The sequence below is a fragment of the Tricharina praecox genome (genome assembly GCF_024521635.1).
Source record: "Tricharina praecox strain CBS 144465 chromosome Unknown BZA05scaffold_18, whole genome shotgun sequence".
Taxonomy (NCBI): domain Eukaryota; kingdom Fungi; phylum Ascomycota; class Pezizomycetes; order Pezizales; family Pyronemataceae; genus Tricharina; species Tricharina praecox.
The window spans coordinates 645,313-664,079 of NW_026250420.1; the positions used below are offsets into that span (position 1 = coordinate 645,313).

The window sequence follows — 18,767 nt, forward strand, 5'->3', positions numbered from 1 at the left end:
ACCACCGACCGAACAAACTTTCCTTCCACTCTGGCGATATTGATTAGCTATGCATAGGTGGCTGCTAACTAGCGTACTGCGGGTGGCTAGAATATTATTAGAAACTCCCCCCGGACTGGGTAGTACGGTGGGTATGCAGGATACCACACGAGCGTGCTTGTTTGCCCCTCCCCTCCTCCCTCCCCCGCCAATATCCTCGCTCGCTCGCTTCCCCGCCAATCCGCTCGGGGGCTGTGTATGGGAGAGGGAGGGGAACATGTCTTCTGGATCATCTGGAAGGAAAAGGAAAAGAAAAAGCCAAGGCCGCACACGATGCCGCTGCATAACTTGCTCAACCTACATACATCTCCTGCGCGGCCAATCATGCACACTGGACTACCGCGAGACGGAAGAAACCATGCATGTGGCGAGGCGAGGGGGAGTTCAGCTTGTCTCGTTTCTCGACTCTGGACTCTCCGCCGTGGCCAGAGAATATCGGAGTGTATGCTTAGAGCTCCGCATCGATGTGTGTATGCTCATTGCTCTGCTCATTGCTCATTGTTCATTGCTCGTTGACAATTGACCATTGCTCAGTGCTCATTGGACCTTGAGTAGCGAGCAAATTCATCCCTTCGAATTCCCCCGATGACCTTGCTCGCCGACTGACGTAGTACGCAGCATTTCTCTTCCTTGAAGTTTGAACGCCATCCGCGTGCAGCAGCAGCAATAGCGCTAGAAAAGTTTGTTGACCCTGCCTGGAAGCGGACGGACGGACGGACTGATGGACGGACTAATGGACGGATGGTTCATTACCCAATGATGCCGCTCGTCCTTGGTGGGCTCCACCATTTCCACCTTTCTCATCGGTGAAAGCAATCACGAATAGGTCGCGTGGGGACCTCGATCGCAAGTTCGCAATGACGGATCCCCCTCGGCCGTTGCCATCGGAAAAGTGCACGCATTGCCTATGCTACCTATGCTACCTAGCCCCGTCAGTGGAAGAACGGAAGGAAGAGGGATGGGAGCACCGCATAACTACCCAACTATCCGCCGCCGCCGCTTTCCTGCTCCACCTCCTCCTCCATCATCCACACCCCTCTCCTGCATGTACGCTATCTATCTCAAATACAAAGTTATGCTTATTTCGCCTTTGGGTTGCGGTCAGCCGTCACGGCAAGCCCACAGCTCACATGCAATCACTCGACTATAAGCGGAGACCAACCACGGTGTTTGCTGCGGTGCGGTGCATGTAGGCAGCCAGCCAGGCAAGTGACCGGTTGTGGGCGTTTCAGGTTTCCATACATAGCCAAATTTCTTCCTGCTCGCGGTGCAGCCGGGTCCACGTTTATTGTTGTGGTTATTGCTATTGTCCGCCCTGCCGCCGTCCTGAAAACGGTATGATAATATAGGTTGTCGTCGTTGTCGTAGAGTTGGGTAGAGCAAAGCAGAGCAGGGTAGAGTAGAGCATACTACATAGCAGAGTAGAGTAGAGTAGCAAACATCCCAGAACCGATGCATCGAAGGCTGAAGCTTCAAGATTCTAATAGCATACCTACATCATACCTACTACTATTAGGACCACCTTTCCCCCTCCGAGCCCTCCCAGGCCTCCGCCTCCGCCTCCGCCTGCCCCTCCCTCAATCCAACCCCAATCCAACCCAACCCCTCCCGGACCAAAGACCAAAGCATAAAGGTGCTATATTAATCCGAAACCGAAAGGAAAAGAAAAGGAAAGAAAAGAAAAGAAAAGAAAGAAAAACGAAAACGAAAAAGAAAAGCAAAAGAAAAGAACAGAAAAGAAAAAGGAAAAGGAAAAGGAAAAGGAAAAGCTTATGTATCATGTATGTATGCTTCGCTCTCGCTCGCTCGCTTGGTCGCTTGCTTGCTCGTTTGGTCGCTTGCTTAAGCTTTTAGGTTGAGCTGGGGTACTCTAAGCTGGGGTTTGATGTGCCTTCCCCAAAGCCTCAAGACTCAATGCTTCCGATTCATGTACCTATGATTCTAAAGTATCAGGTCAAAAGTTATCGCCACTCGCCCCAACGAGATCACCACACCACACATGTAGGCCTCTCGAACACCACAACCACACAATAGAAAGTAATACAAATTTGCATACAGGATGATTAGATACATATCCGGCTTCGACAAAATTTCCAGCCAAAAGAAATCAATATTTTATGCGAAGTTATGCGGCTAACCCAAGTCCCATTGTCTCAAGGCTATCCATTTTCAACCACAGATTCTGCGTCCCAAACACGCTGTAAAAAATATTGGACAATTGGAAGTCCTTGTTAACTATTTAGGTGATCGTATAAGAAACTGGCTCGCAAATATAAGCAGTTGTGGTTGAGCAATGCGGCCCAGGTGAAAATTTTATGGTTGACGCTGGTTGTCATGCAACTTTTTGTATGGGAGTCCCATACAAAATGCGAAATCGCCGTTCAAGTCATGTACAAACCCCCATTGAAAGCCACCAATATTGACTAAAAGCGGTCGAATTTTTTATATATGAGAGGGCTTATGATTTTGCGGCGTCTGTGAAAGACACAATATTTTTCCGTCAGACGAAGGGTGGGTTTTGGTTACTTGAAAATGGGCATTTTGGGTGTAAAACGGCCCCTGTGCAAAAACTTTTGACCTAGTACTTTATGTAGCCCAAACCAAACCTCAGCATCCGCATCCGAGCAACTAGGCATGTACCTACAGTGTTTAAAGTGCAAATAAGCGGATGGACTTATATGCACATAGTAGGTACATATGTAGGGCTGTCAAATTTCGGGGCAGCTGATCCCATCGCCAGGCCAGGCCAGCGGTCCGTACTCTAACTACCTGCTAACTAACTGTTAACTAACTACTTCTGTAAGTCCATCCCGTAGCAACCGGAAAGCAACCGGAAAGCTCTCGGGCCGTTCTGACCTCGAAGGCTCCAACCAGGCCTTCGGAGAATTATCATTGATTGACGCCTACTAACTGCTTGGGGCCTGTTCGGATGCCAGCTATATTTTCCACCCTTTTGTTTCCGACTCGTTAGAGGTTAGTTGCGTTGGGCCTGTTCGGGTGCCAGCTGCATTTTCAAAATTCGCGGTTTTGACGAGTTGAAGGTTACCAAAGCTGCAGCTGCAAACTCACAACTTCCCGGATGACCCATTTGGCAACCTAGATATTCAACAACATGCCACACTCTTTGTTTTGTATTGTAGCTCGGTTGACAATATACAGTTTCTCGAACTGTTAATTTGGGGTGGTGTGCCGAACGCTCACCCATTGCCCGGAAACTGAGGGTTTCAAACTGCATCTAAAGTTTGTGGGGTAGATTCAAATTTCAAAATGCAGCTACCAACCGAATAGGCCCTATCGAAGCTAGTTTCAAACCTCAAAGCTTCAAAACTTGGCTTGGAACTTGGCGATGAACACACTCGCAATCGCAATCGCAATCGCATGACCGAACATACGTACTCTAACCAGGAGGATGGCATTGATACCGAAGCCGTCCGTCCTCACACGCACACGTCCGCTACTACAACAGCAGCAATCGATCGATCAAGCACGCAAGTAATTAAGCAAGCAATTTACCAAGCCATCAAGAAATGCAATGCAAAGCAGTGCAAGCACTCCAAGTAATGCAATGCAAAAACCCCACGATCTTCCGTTGCCAAACCAACCAACCAACAGACTATGTAACTCAAACAAAGAATCGAGGCGGTTCCCCGTGGCCGCCCCAACTGTGTACTCCTGCGGACGTCCGTCTAAACCCTCAGGGATACATCTCATCGGCCACAGCCAATATTGTTTCAAAATTCATATTTCCATTCCCGGATCGTTACTATGAACCTACATACTACAGCACTGCTTATACATAACCACATAGCGACCACTGCACACAAACTCCCCCTCCCCCTAAATCCCCCCCTCCCCCCCTCCCCCCTCCCCGCTGGGCCCCCTCCCCTCCGCCATCGTCGTCATGCGCGCGAATCTATGGTATAGATGGTATAGATGGTATAGATGGTATAGATGGTATAGATGGTATAGATGGTATAGATGGTATAGATGGTATAGATGGTATAGATGGTATAGATGGTATAGATGGTATAGATGGTATAGATGGTATAGATGGTATAGATGGTATAGATGGTATAGATGGTATAGAATGGACCGAGATAGATAATAATATATGTTGCTGGTGGTGGAAAACCAGAAAACTGAAATTGAAATGTGATGGGTAACCGTTTCCCTACATACCTCCACCTCCACCTCGTATATGCAAGAGCAGGCAGGCACCAGGCATGGGGTGCTTTAGTATGGAAGAGGAATAATGAAGGAAAGAAAAAGAAAAGAAAAGAAAGAGAGAAAAAGAAAAAGAAAAAAAGAAAAGAAAAGAGAATATTCGTTCCAAATATGTATGAAGTATGGTAAAGGATCAGGGAGAAAATGAAAAAGGAAAAAAAGAAAAAACAGCCGTTTAATCGTCTACTTCATCAAACAGAAACAAGAAGGAAAAAAGAAAAGAAAGAAAGAAAAAAGAAGAGAAAACCGAAAATGCCCCGAGCACAGCCGCTCTATGATCCCTCCCTCCACATCGCATGAGCGATAAAGTCGCTGGCGGTGAAAGAGCTCTGAACATCCTGTGGAGGATGCGGCGGTGGTGGTATGTAGCCTCCTCCGGTATTGACCATGGCATACTCCGGAAACGCGCCGAAATCCCATCCGCCGAGATGGTTCGTGTGTAGTGGTGAGGATGTAGCTGTAGCGGCGGCGGTAGTGGTGGTGGTAGAAGGTGGTGGTGGAGGCACCACGCCCGTTGCTCGTCGCCAGTCCATTCGTTCCCGAAAGTGCTTCACCATCTCCAAGGGGAAGCCCATCAGCTCCAGGCCCCCCCGGGCTGCGGCAGCTGCATCTGCGGAGGTGGTTGTCGCCGTTGTCGCCTGCTGTAGTAGTGTTCGGTGAATCTGTTCGATGGGTCCCACGCTCATGGTGCCAAAGTAGGCGGCACCGACGGCCGGGAAAAGAGGTTCGACGGCCAGAGCCACGCCGTAAAAGTGCGCGAGTAGCACCATGACACTCGGATCCGTCCGTCCTCTGCGCAGAAAGTCTATCGGAAGGAAAAATAACCATTCTCGGAGCGGGTGCATGAGATGGAATTGTTCTTCTGCCGAATGCGCCGGTATTTTGTCCTGTAGCTCCTGTACAAAGCTCACCAGGTCTTCGAGACCCTTGAGCGCCTGATCGTTGGTGTCCGGTCCCTGTGGCTGGCTCCGGAAATACTCCATGAGCGGAAGTAGGCATTGGTACACGTGGTCCACCACATAGCGATCCCGCTGCGGATCTAAAATCTGTTGTCGGAGGGAGCCCCGTGTGAAAACATCCCCTTCCTCCATGAACTCTGCAAACTCGCTCTCGTGCTTCCAGGCCTGCATCGCATCGATGACGGTCGATGTACCCTGTAGCAGACTCGCCCAAGACCGCCTGAACGACACGATTTCATGTCAGCTGGTGGTCTCGCCCAAGACCAAGTATGGATGTTGGTGCCATGGGGAAGGGGAAGGGGGAGGGAAGGTGTCGGAAGCAATAAACTAACCAGTCGGTTACTTGCCACGAGAGAAGGATAGATGCAGCAAGCACAGCGTCCGAGTTCTCTTTCGAGAAGTCACCGATCGATTGCTGCAGGCCCTGAAAAGCGAGTCCACGGTGTTGATAGGCTAGCTGCAGCGTTGCGTAGGATTCCGTCAACCACGACAGGTGAGATGCGGAAAGGCCCAGCAAAGAATGCATCACGAAATCGTGCTTCGACGCAATCGTCAGGAACCTGTTTTGCAAGATTAGCCTCTGCAGCTGCCTATGCGGGGGAAGGGGTGGCGGAGAGGGTTGGGGTGGGACATGATCGTGTCCGCGTGGTCACTGACATTGGAACCCTCTTGGTCCAGATCGCAGAGTTGCTCGGTTCCACAGCTTGCATCTGCGATGCGATGGACGAGATGTGGTGGATCAGTCGGAGGTCCGTGGGCGAGTATCGTGTGGGGGACGGGTGGCTTTCGAGGCCCAGGTTGGGAAACGGGTATACACCGGTTTTCCTCCAGGTGTCGAGCTCCCGTTCGATTTGCGGTGTCATCTTGAGGTCCGGGATGCCTTCGACCGGACCTCCGTCCTGATAGTCACATCTTACGTTATGTTTGGTGCAATTGCGACTACGATTGAGATTACAGACCCATTAGCCAGCTGTCGCCGATACGGGATCGAAAGACAAAAAAACAATAGGAAGCCAGAAGACAGTGCCCTGATCCGAAGCCACTCGTCTCCCCCACTCACCGCCCCCTTCCTCCATGCCTCCCTCCGTACCTCCGTACCTCTCTTCCTCCCTCCCTCCCTCCAACCATCCGTCCCCCACTTCCCCCATCCCCGAATCATGCACACACACTCGTTCACACTCACTCACCATTGCGGGGTTGTTTCATCACAACGGATATGTCTCTTCTTGCAGGTTTTACAACCCTTCCTTGACTTTGTATGGCTCCTGCGGGACTGAACTGTGGGGCCACCGTTGGCAGTAACGGCCGACGCCGAAGAGGAAGTAGAAGACATTCTTGATCGAGGAGAGGTTGGCGATGTCAGTTTCGACTGCTGCTGCTGTTGCTGTTTCTGCTGTTTCTGCTGCTTGTCGAGCGGGTACGAGAGGACTTCCGAGAGCTTCGCAACTCGATATCGAGGAGATCTACCTGGGGACCGGGAGCTCTGCTGTTTCTGGGCGCGGGGTGACATCGTGCGGCGGGATGTCCTGGTATTTGAACCCAACGGGGGGTGGAAGCTTCTCAAGTGGATCTCCCACAAACTCCGATATGCAATGCACCACTCCCCACCTGGGATCGCGCGTAGGGCTCGGGATGGTGGTTGGTGGGACAGGACAGGACGGATGAGCTCAAGGGTGATGTGATGTGGACGGAAACCCGTGGCAACAGCTACTCCTACTACTGTAGGAGGTGACGGAGTACCCGAGTCGAACCCAGACGAAATAGATGAGATCTAGAGAGGGGGAGGGGGGGATAGGCAGACGGATATTCGAAAGATGAAACCACAGGGGGGTGGGGGACCAAAATCCAGGGCGGGAAACGAGCTTCGTTGTATGTAGTGCTTTGCGGCACGTATGACTCAGAAAGGTAGGAGAAGCCGGGCGGACAGTGGTGCATACATCGACATAAACTAGGCTTCGGAGAGAGAGGAAGCGGGAGCGAGGAGCTTGGTGCCTTCATAAGCAGCTGGACTGGGGGGAGCGGAGGTGCGGGGGGATGGGAGATGGGGGGATGGGAGATGGGGGGATGGGATCGCAGGCAGTGGCAGTGGCAGTGGCAGTGGCAGCGGTCGAACGATGGATGGATGGATGGATGGACGGATGGGCCACGCAAGGCGACACGACCCTGCTTGCCCTCTGATATGTGTTTTCCTGCCAAGTGTCTGGGGGGACTTTAAAAAAAGGGTAATGAAAGAAGTCAGCACACATTAGTTTTTTGTGGATGGACCAAAGGTGAAGGAGGAGTCTTTCTGGCGAGTCACAATCAGCCCAGCCCAGTGCGTGGTACTGTACTGGTGTTGCTGTTTCTGCTGGTGCTGCTGCTTGCTTGCTTGCTTTCCGGGTGGAGGTTGCACGCCAACAACACAGCCTCGTGTAACGGTGTGCTTGAGCGAACAGTTTGTGAGACTCGCAGGAAGGTACGAACCCGATTGACGGGTTCGACTTCTTCTGGGGTGGGCCCCAAAAAAGGAACAGAATCGAAGAAACCCAAAGCTGCCCACAACCTGCAACCAAGTTCCCAAGTGCCCCTGCCCCCCCCTCTGAATCCTAGAGCAATGCAGGGTGGGAGTGATCTTGGCCGCAGTGGAGGGTGTGTAACCGTGGCGCCCTCAGAGACCCGGGACGCCAAAAATGACGAGGGATCAGCCTCGCAGGGTCACTCTAGTGGTTACCTACTACTCTGCTAGACTAGACTCTACTCTAGCAGCTGCTAGCCACATCTTCTAGGGAGCCCCGTTTTAGATGCAAAGCTACTCTAAGCAAATCTTGACCGACGACAACAACGACGACGGCTCACTTCATCGATATTCCTATGCTGGGACCGACAGCGGTGTCCGTAGTCCCGCCGTAACTCTAGTGGAGCAGGTACATGTATGTAAACTACTCCAGCAACTAAGGCCACGGCAGTTGCTCCCGCCTACTAGTTGTACATACTTACATAACAATGAAGATTCTAGTTCCATCTATGGAGGTACTATTGGGCTATAAACCGCACTCGCTGCTGGCATGTATGTACATGGAGATATGCACTTAGGTACATACTCCTGTCGCTGAGGGGTTTCCCACGCCGAGACAGCTTGGTGGTTCATACCTGGTATGTAGTGTGTAATCACTACGGCACAGTCGGCGTGATTGAAGCCGCAGTCAGCCAGCCATCCAGTCTTTCTCTGAGATAAGTATATACCGGCACCATATACATCACGAGTGGTCCAACGGATAGATATGAAACCAGCCAAGTATGTGCATATGATATACAGCGTAAGTACCGTCCAGTAATTTGAGAGCCATTTCTTACGCCATGCCGTAGAGAGTCTAGAGACCGGTAGGGCGTATGTATATTCATACACAGTTATGATACTAGATATTCTCTCGACTCTCGCGCTGCAGATCGGGAACAGGCCTGGTCGGGAGTCGGAACTTCTTCGCCGTAGTATACTTCATAGTAGCGTGTCGGCATCTCTGCCGATACCTGCCCAAGCAACTAACCTATGTACTCGAGACTCCTCTCGGCGGCAAGTCGATCGCTATATAGGCTGGGGGCATGGATGGATGGCTAGTTACCCCGCTCGAAGCAAAGCACCGCTGGTTGTGTGTGCATGGTGTGCAGTGTGCAGTGGGTAGTTAGTGGGAAACGCATCTGATCTGAACATTCAACAATGTCGGTGGCGCAGTCACGGCCTTCCTTGCGTATGTACATATAAGTTTACATGGTTAACTACGTCCGAACTCTAAATGGTGGTTCTTCACTAGTATTTAGTCTGTAGTTTCGAACTGCGTGAGACGGTGACCGACCGCCGAGTGCATCGATCTGCACGCCGCGCAGACATTCGAGGCTGCTGTGATCATCTCCCCCGGGCCCCAGAAAAACAACCTGTAAGCCTCGTCGAGAGCGGCGGATGGAACGGATGACCATGACCATGACCGGCCGTGACCGTGACCTGGCGAACCCCAAGATCTATAAGTGCGCTCGATGGGCGATTAGAGAGTACTATAGTTGTGTACGTACAGGGAACGCACTGCGGGCGTGCGGTCGATATACCGTAGTGAAGCTGTGTGCCCCCGTTGGCCGTTGGGGCCGTTGTGCCGTGCCGTGGGACAGGACGACTGGTCCTGGTTGCTGATGTTGCGGAGCGACTACTTTACACGGTATATACATAGATGGATGGATGAATACTCACCACTACAGGCTACAGCTTAAGATAGGAACACATGTACATATGTACATATCATACTCTGCACTGATTCTCTCAAGGAGCTCCGGCTAACCAACTACCTACTACCTAAATCCAAACAACTGACCAGACTGACTGTGCCACCAGTGACCAGATACCGGTACATGTCGAGCTGACGGGGTTCAAGGTTGGCGATCCGCCATATGCTGATGATGATCTCACCGAGTAGAGTAGAGTACCCAGTTCTAGCGGTGCGGTGCGGGTAAGGCGCCTTCCCCACTCCGAACGGCTTCTGGTGACCCACATGCCAGGCAGACAGGATACAACTCCGAGTCGGTATAGCGAGAGAGGGGGAGTGGCAGAGAGGGACTGAGCAAACCGCCCGGCCCCCAGCGGAACGGGCAGAGGAGAGAGCGACGTCACGTCACGTCACGGTTGCAACTTGCAGGAAGCGTATGGATTTGGAATCATCCATAATACTCCCCGGTACCTAGGAGCCAGATGCCAGCCCCTCGGCGAATCGGGCATACGCAGGCCGGGACAAGTCTCCCGCGCCGGGCGACAGCGGTAGGTGTATGAGTGTGTATGAGTGTACTTGTACCTATGTGTAAGTGAGAGGGGTCTCGCCGGGAAGGGGGGGCGTCTGGGGAGGTCTCGCTTTTCCCCCGGTTGCATGTGTGCAAAGCGAGCCAGCCAGCCAACTATCGTGCTAAGCAAGTATGTACTTTACTGGTACTTGGCCGGCGGAGCATGTGACGATCCTGACGGGGCAGGATCGTGTGTCGTGTATCGTGTATCGTGTATCGTGTGTCGTGTGTCGTGTGTCGTGTGTCGTGTGGCAAACAAACCGTCCAACTTTCGGCGCAACCCCCGAACGAGCGAGTTTCGAAATTCGGCCCGCCTCCGTAGTTTTTTTTTTCCTTTCTCACTGCCTTGCTGTCAGCCGACAAAGAAAGGAAGAAAAAAATAGGGCTGCCTAAATTCCTTCTATGTGCTCTAGGTAGAGTACTCTAACTATGGGCCTGATGCAAGACATCGGCGTTGACCGGCGACGGTCCGACGGGCAATGCGGTTAGACGCGCTCTCGCCAATGGTGCCCAGTTTTGGTAACGTGTCGTTCCTCTCAACTAACTAGAGCGTGTAGTTAGTAGGTAGGAAGCGAGTCCCACCAAAGATCTAAAAGTACATCCATTACCTTCTTAGGTACATGTGTGTACAGTGTACACTGAGTGAAAGAAACCTCGCACGTATGCAAAGTATCGGCTGCACGGTGGAATACTTTGGTATGATTGACAGCCAGCACTGATGGCCGAGGGGGGATGTAGGCAGGACCGAAGAATCCGCCCAGGCTGTGTTGTGTGGCACAGAGGCGCTGTAGGAGCTCAATGGGCTTCTGTCAGTCTGTCTGCATGGACGACTGCGGTGTCTCGCTGATGTGTCCACTCCGTCCACTGTCGACAAATCCCCACTTATAATTGGGACTCGCTTCCGAATGGATGTAATAGCGTGGGTGGAGAGCTGCCTGTACTAGGTATACTAGACTACCCCCCTTCCCCCACCCCGGAAATGTATATATTTGGAGCCGAAAAAGATCGTTCCGGTTGAATAGATACGGCCCAGGTTTTTTTTTGCGCTTGGCCATGGTGTGATAACCTGTGATCGGATCGATGAGCGCCCTGCGCCACACACACAGCGACCCCTCTCGTATCACGCAAGCATGTCATCATCGGAACAAGTTTATCCCTTAGCATCGGAATACATAGGCATGTGTTTACACACCTTGGGGATACCAGTCGATCTGCACCGAAAAAACGTAAGCCGGTTGCGGAACATAAGGCGTGCGCCTCGCCTCGCCTCCCACGCGGCCGGTTGGCACCATAGGATTATGGTCATCCATAGGACCACAGCCTGCAACCCATCTCTCTTCTATTCATATTCCATGCAGATCTTCCGTCCAGATGTAACCGTTGCAAGTGCCGGGCCCAAACGGATGATGAGGATGGCGAGCCCGAAGGATGGAATGTTGCCAGTAAGCATACGAGCTTAGTATGTGAGTACAACGGGAAGACCAGCCTCGTGTCTTAGAGACTCGGCGAGTATGTATTGGTGGATATGCGATAAACGTCGGTTCTCGATATGTATGCACCGCCGAATAGCCTGGGCGTTGCAGGTTGCCGATCCAGTGCCAGCGACGATATGCGACGTGGTAAAAGTTATGTACCGTAAACCCATCAAGTAGAGATGTGCTGGACCATCGCCGTTCGCTAGAGTATACTGCTATGCTTTCTCGGACGTATGCATACAGATGGCCTTCACGTGAAGGGAACTGTCGGACCAATCCACCGTGGTGTTAGCCTCGCCTGTTCCTAAGAACAACAACAGCGCAACCCAAGTATGCATGTTTCTGCCTTGTATCGAACGAATCCTGGTGGCAGGTAGCAGGGGCACGACGGGTACTGATAGGGAGTGTTTCTGCGTGTGCGGTAGTTATACCGGGAGACCCAGGCCACAGACAGGAACGTATCGGCGCGCCCCTCGCGCGGGAGCGATAGTAACGCAGGTCGGAGTCCCCCTCCCGCGCATTCTTCTGATGTCGATGTGTCACCCCCACTTGTCATCGGTACATCTCACTCGAACCATTCCGACCGCTCCCACAGTCCCGCTAGTTATTTCCGTAGCAGCAGCTGCCGTTTCATCTTGACTGACCGAATAGGTAGATATGTGCATAGCATGAAGATCTGATCCCGGCGACGGTATGTAGTAGTTAGTGTGGAATCTGTTACCGAGAATAGAGACGAAGGATTATCACATTGCCCTCACCCCCCTGGTCAACCCGGTGCAATGACTATCCGGCGCGCGCAGCACCCAACCACCATCTTCGAGACAGGCGACCCACCGGCAGCTACATCAGCCTACTTCACTCTACTCGACTGCACTCTACTTTACCCTAGAGTAGAGTACAGCGACCGAATCGTCTGTATCGATAGTGTCAAAGACGGAAAGAGAGATACCCGCAGAAGGCGCGCGAATGCGGTAGGAGGAGCCGGCCGAGTATAACCACTCGAGTATGCACTCGAATAGGTACCAGTAGTGTCTTGATTAGAATTTGAGAGCGCATTATTTGGCTGTAACCAAGTAGAGTAGGGCACGCCTTGATTCACTAGAGTACTGTACGGTAGCTATCGGGGTAAGCCGTGGGTGTTCTCCGCATATCTGGATCTGCAAAGGAGATGTCCTCATGAGGGTGACGGTGAGGGGGCTGTGATTATCGCTATCGATGGGATAAATGGGGCTGGACTGCGGAGTTGAATGCGGGGTATGGGTTCTTATGTGTAGGACCACGGATTCATCGCCGGGCGGCCACACAGGCCCGGCATATAGAGCCGGTAAGTAGTTACAGCCAATGTGCCGTCGTGCCGCCGTGCTGGTGTTTAGGCGTAGAGGAGTGTGCTTGGTGTCCACGGCGTCTGTGCTTCCGATTCCGGGAAGTGGCACCTCGGCCGGAGAGTAACGGTGGGTATGGGCGTGCCATCGGAAATGGTATGGGCTTCTTGAAATCCGTCTCTTGATATCTGCGTACGACGGACAGGCTTAAATGAATACGATGGATCGCTGCATGGGAACTCTCGGTGCCGGACACCCGACAACCCTGATATGTATGCACCGGTATGTCCATTCCCACAGCCCTAGATCTTCGTAGAGAGAGTCGAACGGCAACCGCTCGTTGCGGCGAAGTGGCGAAGTACCTAATGTATGTCCCGTATAGAGTAGTCAGTCGGCAGTTAATCCAAGAAACCCAGCCGCTCACGCTGAAGAAAGATAACTGCTTACTGTCAATAGGACCTCGTCCCGGTGGGAGTTGGGTACTCTCCAGTAGGTATATAAGGAGTTATGTAGGCCCCGCCGTGTGCATCATCCATCGCAATCCGAGCTCGAGGGCATCTCAGCTTTATGGGGCGCCACCGGCTAGCTCCATCTCCAGGCTCCCGTCCTCACCGCAGTCACCAGTGTGAGTCAAGCCCGAGCGGTGAGCGGCCAAGAACAACAACTAGAACGAGAAAAAAGAGCCTCCTCCTCCGCCGCCACAAAACGCCCCACTCGCTAATCGCAATCGCAATTGCAATCGCGTTTCGAATCAGGCTGAGACAGCATGGCAGCATGGACCGCGAGGCAATCGCCGGCCTCGCTTGGGACCACTGCATTCTGCACGTGGCTGCATTGCGTCAGGACGAGCAGCTACTCAACTTCATATCCAGGTACCAAAGGAGAGGATCGGTACACGACGTACGTACACACAAACGCCAGTGCCGCGGTGATAGCGACCTTCCACGAACCGCCGGAGAGACCGTGGCTTGCAGGGCCGCGTCACGATGCGTGGCTGTCTCGCTTAACTCTAACTACACCTGATGATCCGCGATGCGTCAGCAACCAGTGCACCACGGATCGGAAGGAAGCCTACCGAACTCCGGGCAGCCACGCTTGTTCCTGAGAGGGCACCGTGCTGCGTGAAGTTGGTAGATGGATGGATACTGAGAGACCCTCGACGGGTACGGGCAACTGGTGAGACTGATTCCATTGACTAGAAAGCAACAAGAAAGAAAATCAGTCTGTGTTCTTCAGACTGAACAATTTCAAAGTTCCTCTGCGGTATTGATAATAAGGTCTGCGGTGTTGGAGAAATGTCTGATGTGTTGAACAAGACCAGACGAACAGAAAAGCGGCAACAGAGAACATTTCAACGTTGAGGCGACCGCATCGGGTCTACCCCCGAATCCCACAATACGGCTCCCATCGGCTCGAGACGAGCCCGCCGGTCCCGGAGCTACTAGTATCTGCCGCTGCTGTCCTTCACGAGCTACCTACGATTCAATGATAGTCTTTGATAAACAGCGACCAAAGGCGGCGGGTTCGCAATCACGCAAGACCAACCATCGATCTATCCGTCCAGCATACCCATTACATATCTGGAGCGATTGGGCCGTGGACAACGCGGCAAAACCGCACCCAATTGCCAGTCCGTATCCCTTATGTGCACAACTGGCACATTTGAGTGGGTGGCATCATGCACCGAAGATCAAAGACGCGGGAGGCGGGATTTGGAAAGAAAAAAAAGAAAAAAAACGTGGTCAAACTCAATTCATTCAATGCACGGGGCCGAATTTGCCGAGTTTAGCCGTTCGGTCACTTGGAGGACGGTGTTGGTCGATCGGTACCGGTATGCACTCTACCGATGTTGATGTTGCTCCATCCGATACCAGTACCAGCGACAGATGGACGCAGAGGAATACCGGTACGTAACGTGCATACCGGCACACACGAATGTGGCCATTCCCCCCATGTCTCTCTAGAATATTCACTTGCCCTTCAGGGCGCCGAGCTACCGTACTATGAGGGACCACGCCGAGCTGGCGAAGAAGGCCGCTGCTTTCTACCAGTTGAATGGGGACTCGCAGAGTCGCAGACGCTTCGAACTCTCTTCGTGATGATGATGATCTCCTGCTGATCTAGCTATGTGGATATCCTAACCCACCACACCCAGTCACCCACTCCGCAGCCAGAATTAGCCGGCGTCGATATACCCCGACACCGCGAGATCTACCATCTGCTCAAGTGGTCCCGAGTCCCGACTCCCGACTCCCGACATTCACGCTCTTGGTATTCCGCCTCCACGCCTGCGCCCTATCTGGCCAACCGACTACTCGGTTACAGATGCGAACTATAAATGTGAACCTACCTCCTCCAGTTTCAGCCTTGCCCCCAGCCACCGCCACAGCGCAGCCGCAGCCCCTTACATACCTCCGCCAAGGCCCAACACGCGCAGTCTCCTCCAGCCACCGCGTCGAAACTTGGAAGCAGGTGTGATTACTCGTTAGCCTGAGCCCTAGCCTGAGCCTGAGCCTCAAGCGAGTTGTGAGTTGCGACCCGCTCCGCTCCGGGCCGATCCGGCGGCGAGGCGAGGCGAGGCGGGGCGGGAAAAAGTGGCCTGATTTTCAGGACGGCTGGTGCGCCGGTGCGCCGGGATAGATATGTGGATATGGATAATTGAAGGGAAGACTGAATGGAAGGCGCATCGTTTGGAGCAGCAGGGCCTACCTACCTACTCTATTCTGGAGCAGTATCATATAGCCATTTGGATAGTTACATACCTACATACCTGTATAGTAGTACCTAGGGGTGTACATCTCGCCAGCATCAATGTGATGATGTCTTAGTTTCTGTTTCTGCCTGGCCAAACCAAACCAACTTCGAAACCCTCCGAGGCTCCACCGTTCAAGTTCGCGTAGCAGAGCTACCCCCCGGGCTGTAAGGCTGTCCATCCTCCCCTCCCTCCCCACGTAAACCTCCCCACGAAAGCCTCCCCACGAAAACCGAGCAAGCAAGCAAGTAAGCCACTTGGGGTGAAATCGTCAACCGCAAACTCGCGGAGTCCTACCGTCTCCCCGGGACTCCGGGCCCCCATCGTCTCCCCCGAGCCCCCACGGAGTACCGCGGTGCACAGCAGAGTACCGCGGCAAGGCTGTGGCAGTGTGGCGGGGCTGCGGCAGCCTACAGGTTTGTTCCGCTTACAATAACTAAGGGCCTGTTCGATTTCCAGCTGCATTTTGAATCTACATACCACACAAAATTGAGATGCAGATTGAAACCCTCAGTTTCCGGGCAATGGGTAACCGTTCAATTCGAGAAACTGCATGTTATCGACTGAGCAATAGCTTTACAAATAAACTACCGTATACGGACAACCACCAGTAGAGTACATACCAGCGGTAGTCAGGAAAAGTGTGCCGTGCTGTTGAACATCTGGGTTGCCGAACGGGTCATCAGGGGAGTTGAGAGTTTGCAGTTGGTAATCTTCAACTCGTCAGAAAGTTAAAACCCCAGGTTTGAAAATGCAGCTGGTACCCGGACTGGGACTAAGTAAGGTAGATATATGCATATACACACACGCGCATCATAGCCAACCGAGGAGGCTTGGAGTCTACAGTCTTGGATTCTTGGAGTCTTGGATTCTTGGAGTCTTGGATTCTTGGAGTCTTGGATTCTTGGAGTCTTGGAGTCTTGGATTCTTGGAGTCTTGGAATCTTGAACCCCCATAGATTCTTGAACTCTTGGAATCTTGGTCCCTTGGTCCTTTAGAGTCTTGGACTTTTGAACTCCTAGCCTCTCGGCCGGGGAGAGGCGGGGGAGGAGGGAGGAGGGGGGTTGGATTGCTTTTCCTTTTGTCTATGTACCGGCAGCATGCAATGCAACTGGAGCGTAACCATACGGCATTACATACAGCCTCGTCATGGGTCGGAGGTAGAGTATAGCATCGGTCTTCAGACCGATCATGCCTTAAGCATCGTTTTTCCAATCAAAAAAAGAAGCAAAACCAGGAAGAAAAAAAAAAGGAAAAACAAAGGGAAAAGAAAAGGGGTACGAACGAAACAGAATGGGAATGGGAATGGGAAAGAGCGGAATGCGGAGAGTATCGGATCGGGCTGGTCTCTACATACTCGTTCTAAGGCTCACTTTGTTTTTCTGGCTGGTTCGTTCTGTACATACGATCATACTCTATTCGTCCTGGGAGTGAGAGAGAGAGAACTTCAATCCATTTCGCATGCAGCCTATCTAGACTATGGCGAACCATCTCACTTCCTTTCCTGACCACTGTGGTCGGTCGGGTTGGTGACCCTGCTGCCGGTCAGCACGATGTGGCGCCGCTGCCTACCTCGGGGCTGAGAAGCTGTCGGCTGCGCGTGGCATGTGCGTGCCCGAGTGATCCACCGTGCATCACCGACGACTGCGGAAGAAAAAAAACAGACGGACAAGGCCGCCCGCAATGCCCTCCACCTGAAGTGGATCAAGAAGCGGGAGGATGATCACGGCTGGTGGTGCAACAGGCCAACCAAGCAATCACGAGAGCACCTGTTCAAACACTGCTCATGGTGGAGAAGCCAGTAGAAAGCCATTCGGGCGAAGGTCGGGAAGCAGACAAAGAGAAGGAAAGAGAGATGGTCAATAGCGGAGTTGTTCGCCGACGAGCGGTGCAGCGAGGCAATCCTAGAGTTTCTAGGAACGACGGATGTGAGGAGGAAAACTCCGCCAGACCTGGAGGAGGAAAACTCCGCCAGACCTGGAGGAGGAGGAGGAGGAGGAGGCAAGCATCGCATCGGGGGCAGAGCAAGAGTACCCAGCAGGGTACTGTGTCTGCGGCCGGTGCGAGGAAGTAGGAAATGAGGATATGCGGTGATATTTTCTTGGTACGATTTCCTTTATTTGTTTGGCAGGCAGCGGCGCCACATCGTACTGGCCGGTAGCGGGGTATCAACCCCCGCTCGGCCAGCGTGGGCAGGAAAGAAGTGCGACGGTTCGCCATAGTCTAGATAGGCTGCATGCGAAATAAACTGAAGATCTCTCTCTCTCCGCAAGGCCCTCCATCACCGCCTGGTAGATATGGGTATAGAACCTCGCCAGGACTTTGCCAGGACTTCGCCGGGACTTCGCCTGACTGCTGGATCCGTGACGCAGTCCTCGCCGCGTACTGTAGAGGTGATCCAGAAATGCCCATCATTGCCGACCCGCTTTCACCGAAAGCCCCCAAGAATTTGAAATCCTATGATAGTACACTCAACACACCAAATCCACTCCTCGGCATCCAACCACCCATCAGGACCACTCGCATACTTGGTAACAAAACAGCAAAACGTCAACGCCTCGTTTGTCAGCCCATTCATCAGCCCCATTCACCACTCGCCATTCACCATTCACTCTTCACCACACTCTTCACCACACCATTCACCGTTCACATGCCGTCCTACCGGTCCCAATCCTACCAGTACCAAATGCCCAATGTAATTCCCCCTCTTCCTCTAAGTAAGTGTAACATCCAAGTAAGTAGTAGTATCCACAACACAACACAACAGAAACCCCAACCAAAACGACAACCCCGACAACCCCCATCCCACCGCGCGTCCATGCCAGCATACTAGATAGAGACAAGACAAGACAAGACACATCACACACGCACAACAAAAACCAACTCTTTATATTTGCATCGCATCAATCATCACTTCCGGCGGCGGCCGTCCGACCCATCTCATCTCATCTCCTCTTCCCCACACACCCGACCCAGCTGCAAACGATTGAAGACAACGGGGAAAAAAAAGAGGCCTAAATACGTTTGGAAGGGAATGCATAGAGGAAAGAAAGAGACAAGCAAAAAAAATGAAGAACAAGACATCCCAAAGCCCCCAAGTATCCCTACTCTTCCTCCCCATGCCCCACGCTACGCCAGTCAAGACAAAAAAACCCGATTTTCCCAACCAGAATAAAACACCCTATCAATACAACAGATC

General features: G+C 52.5%; 2 protein-coding genes across 2 annotated transcripts; one reads left to right on the top strand and one right to left on the bottom strand.

Annotated features, from left to right (window-relative positions):
- Positions 1–4,535: 4,535 nt before the first annotated feature.
- BZA05DRAFT_339677 (uncharacterized protein) lies at positions 4,536–6,555 on the bottom strand (the record flags this gene model as incomplete). Its single annotated transcript, XM_051480942.1, has 4 exons — positions 4,536–5,442; positions 5,555–5,782; positions 5,880–6,161; positions 6,410–6,555. 4 exons carry the CDS (start codon positions 6,553–6,555, stop codon positions 4,536–4,538), a joined length of 1,563 nt encoding a protein of 520 aa, XP_051338026.1.
- A 6,728-nt stretch (positions 6,556–13,283) lies between these two features.
- On the top strand, positions 13,284–14,070 carry BZA05DRAFT_90996 (uncharacterized protein). Its single transcript, XM_051488786.1, has one exon. The coding sequence runs from the start codon at positions 13,384–13,386 to the stop codon at positions 13,837–13,839; it is 456 nt and encodes a 151-aa protein (XP_051338027.1). The 5' UTR covers positions 13,284–13,383; the 3' UTR covers positions 13,840–14,070.
- Positions 14,071–18,767: the final 4,697 nt, after the last annotated feature.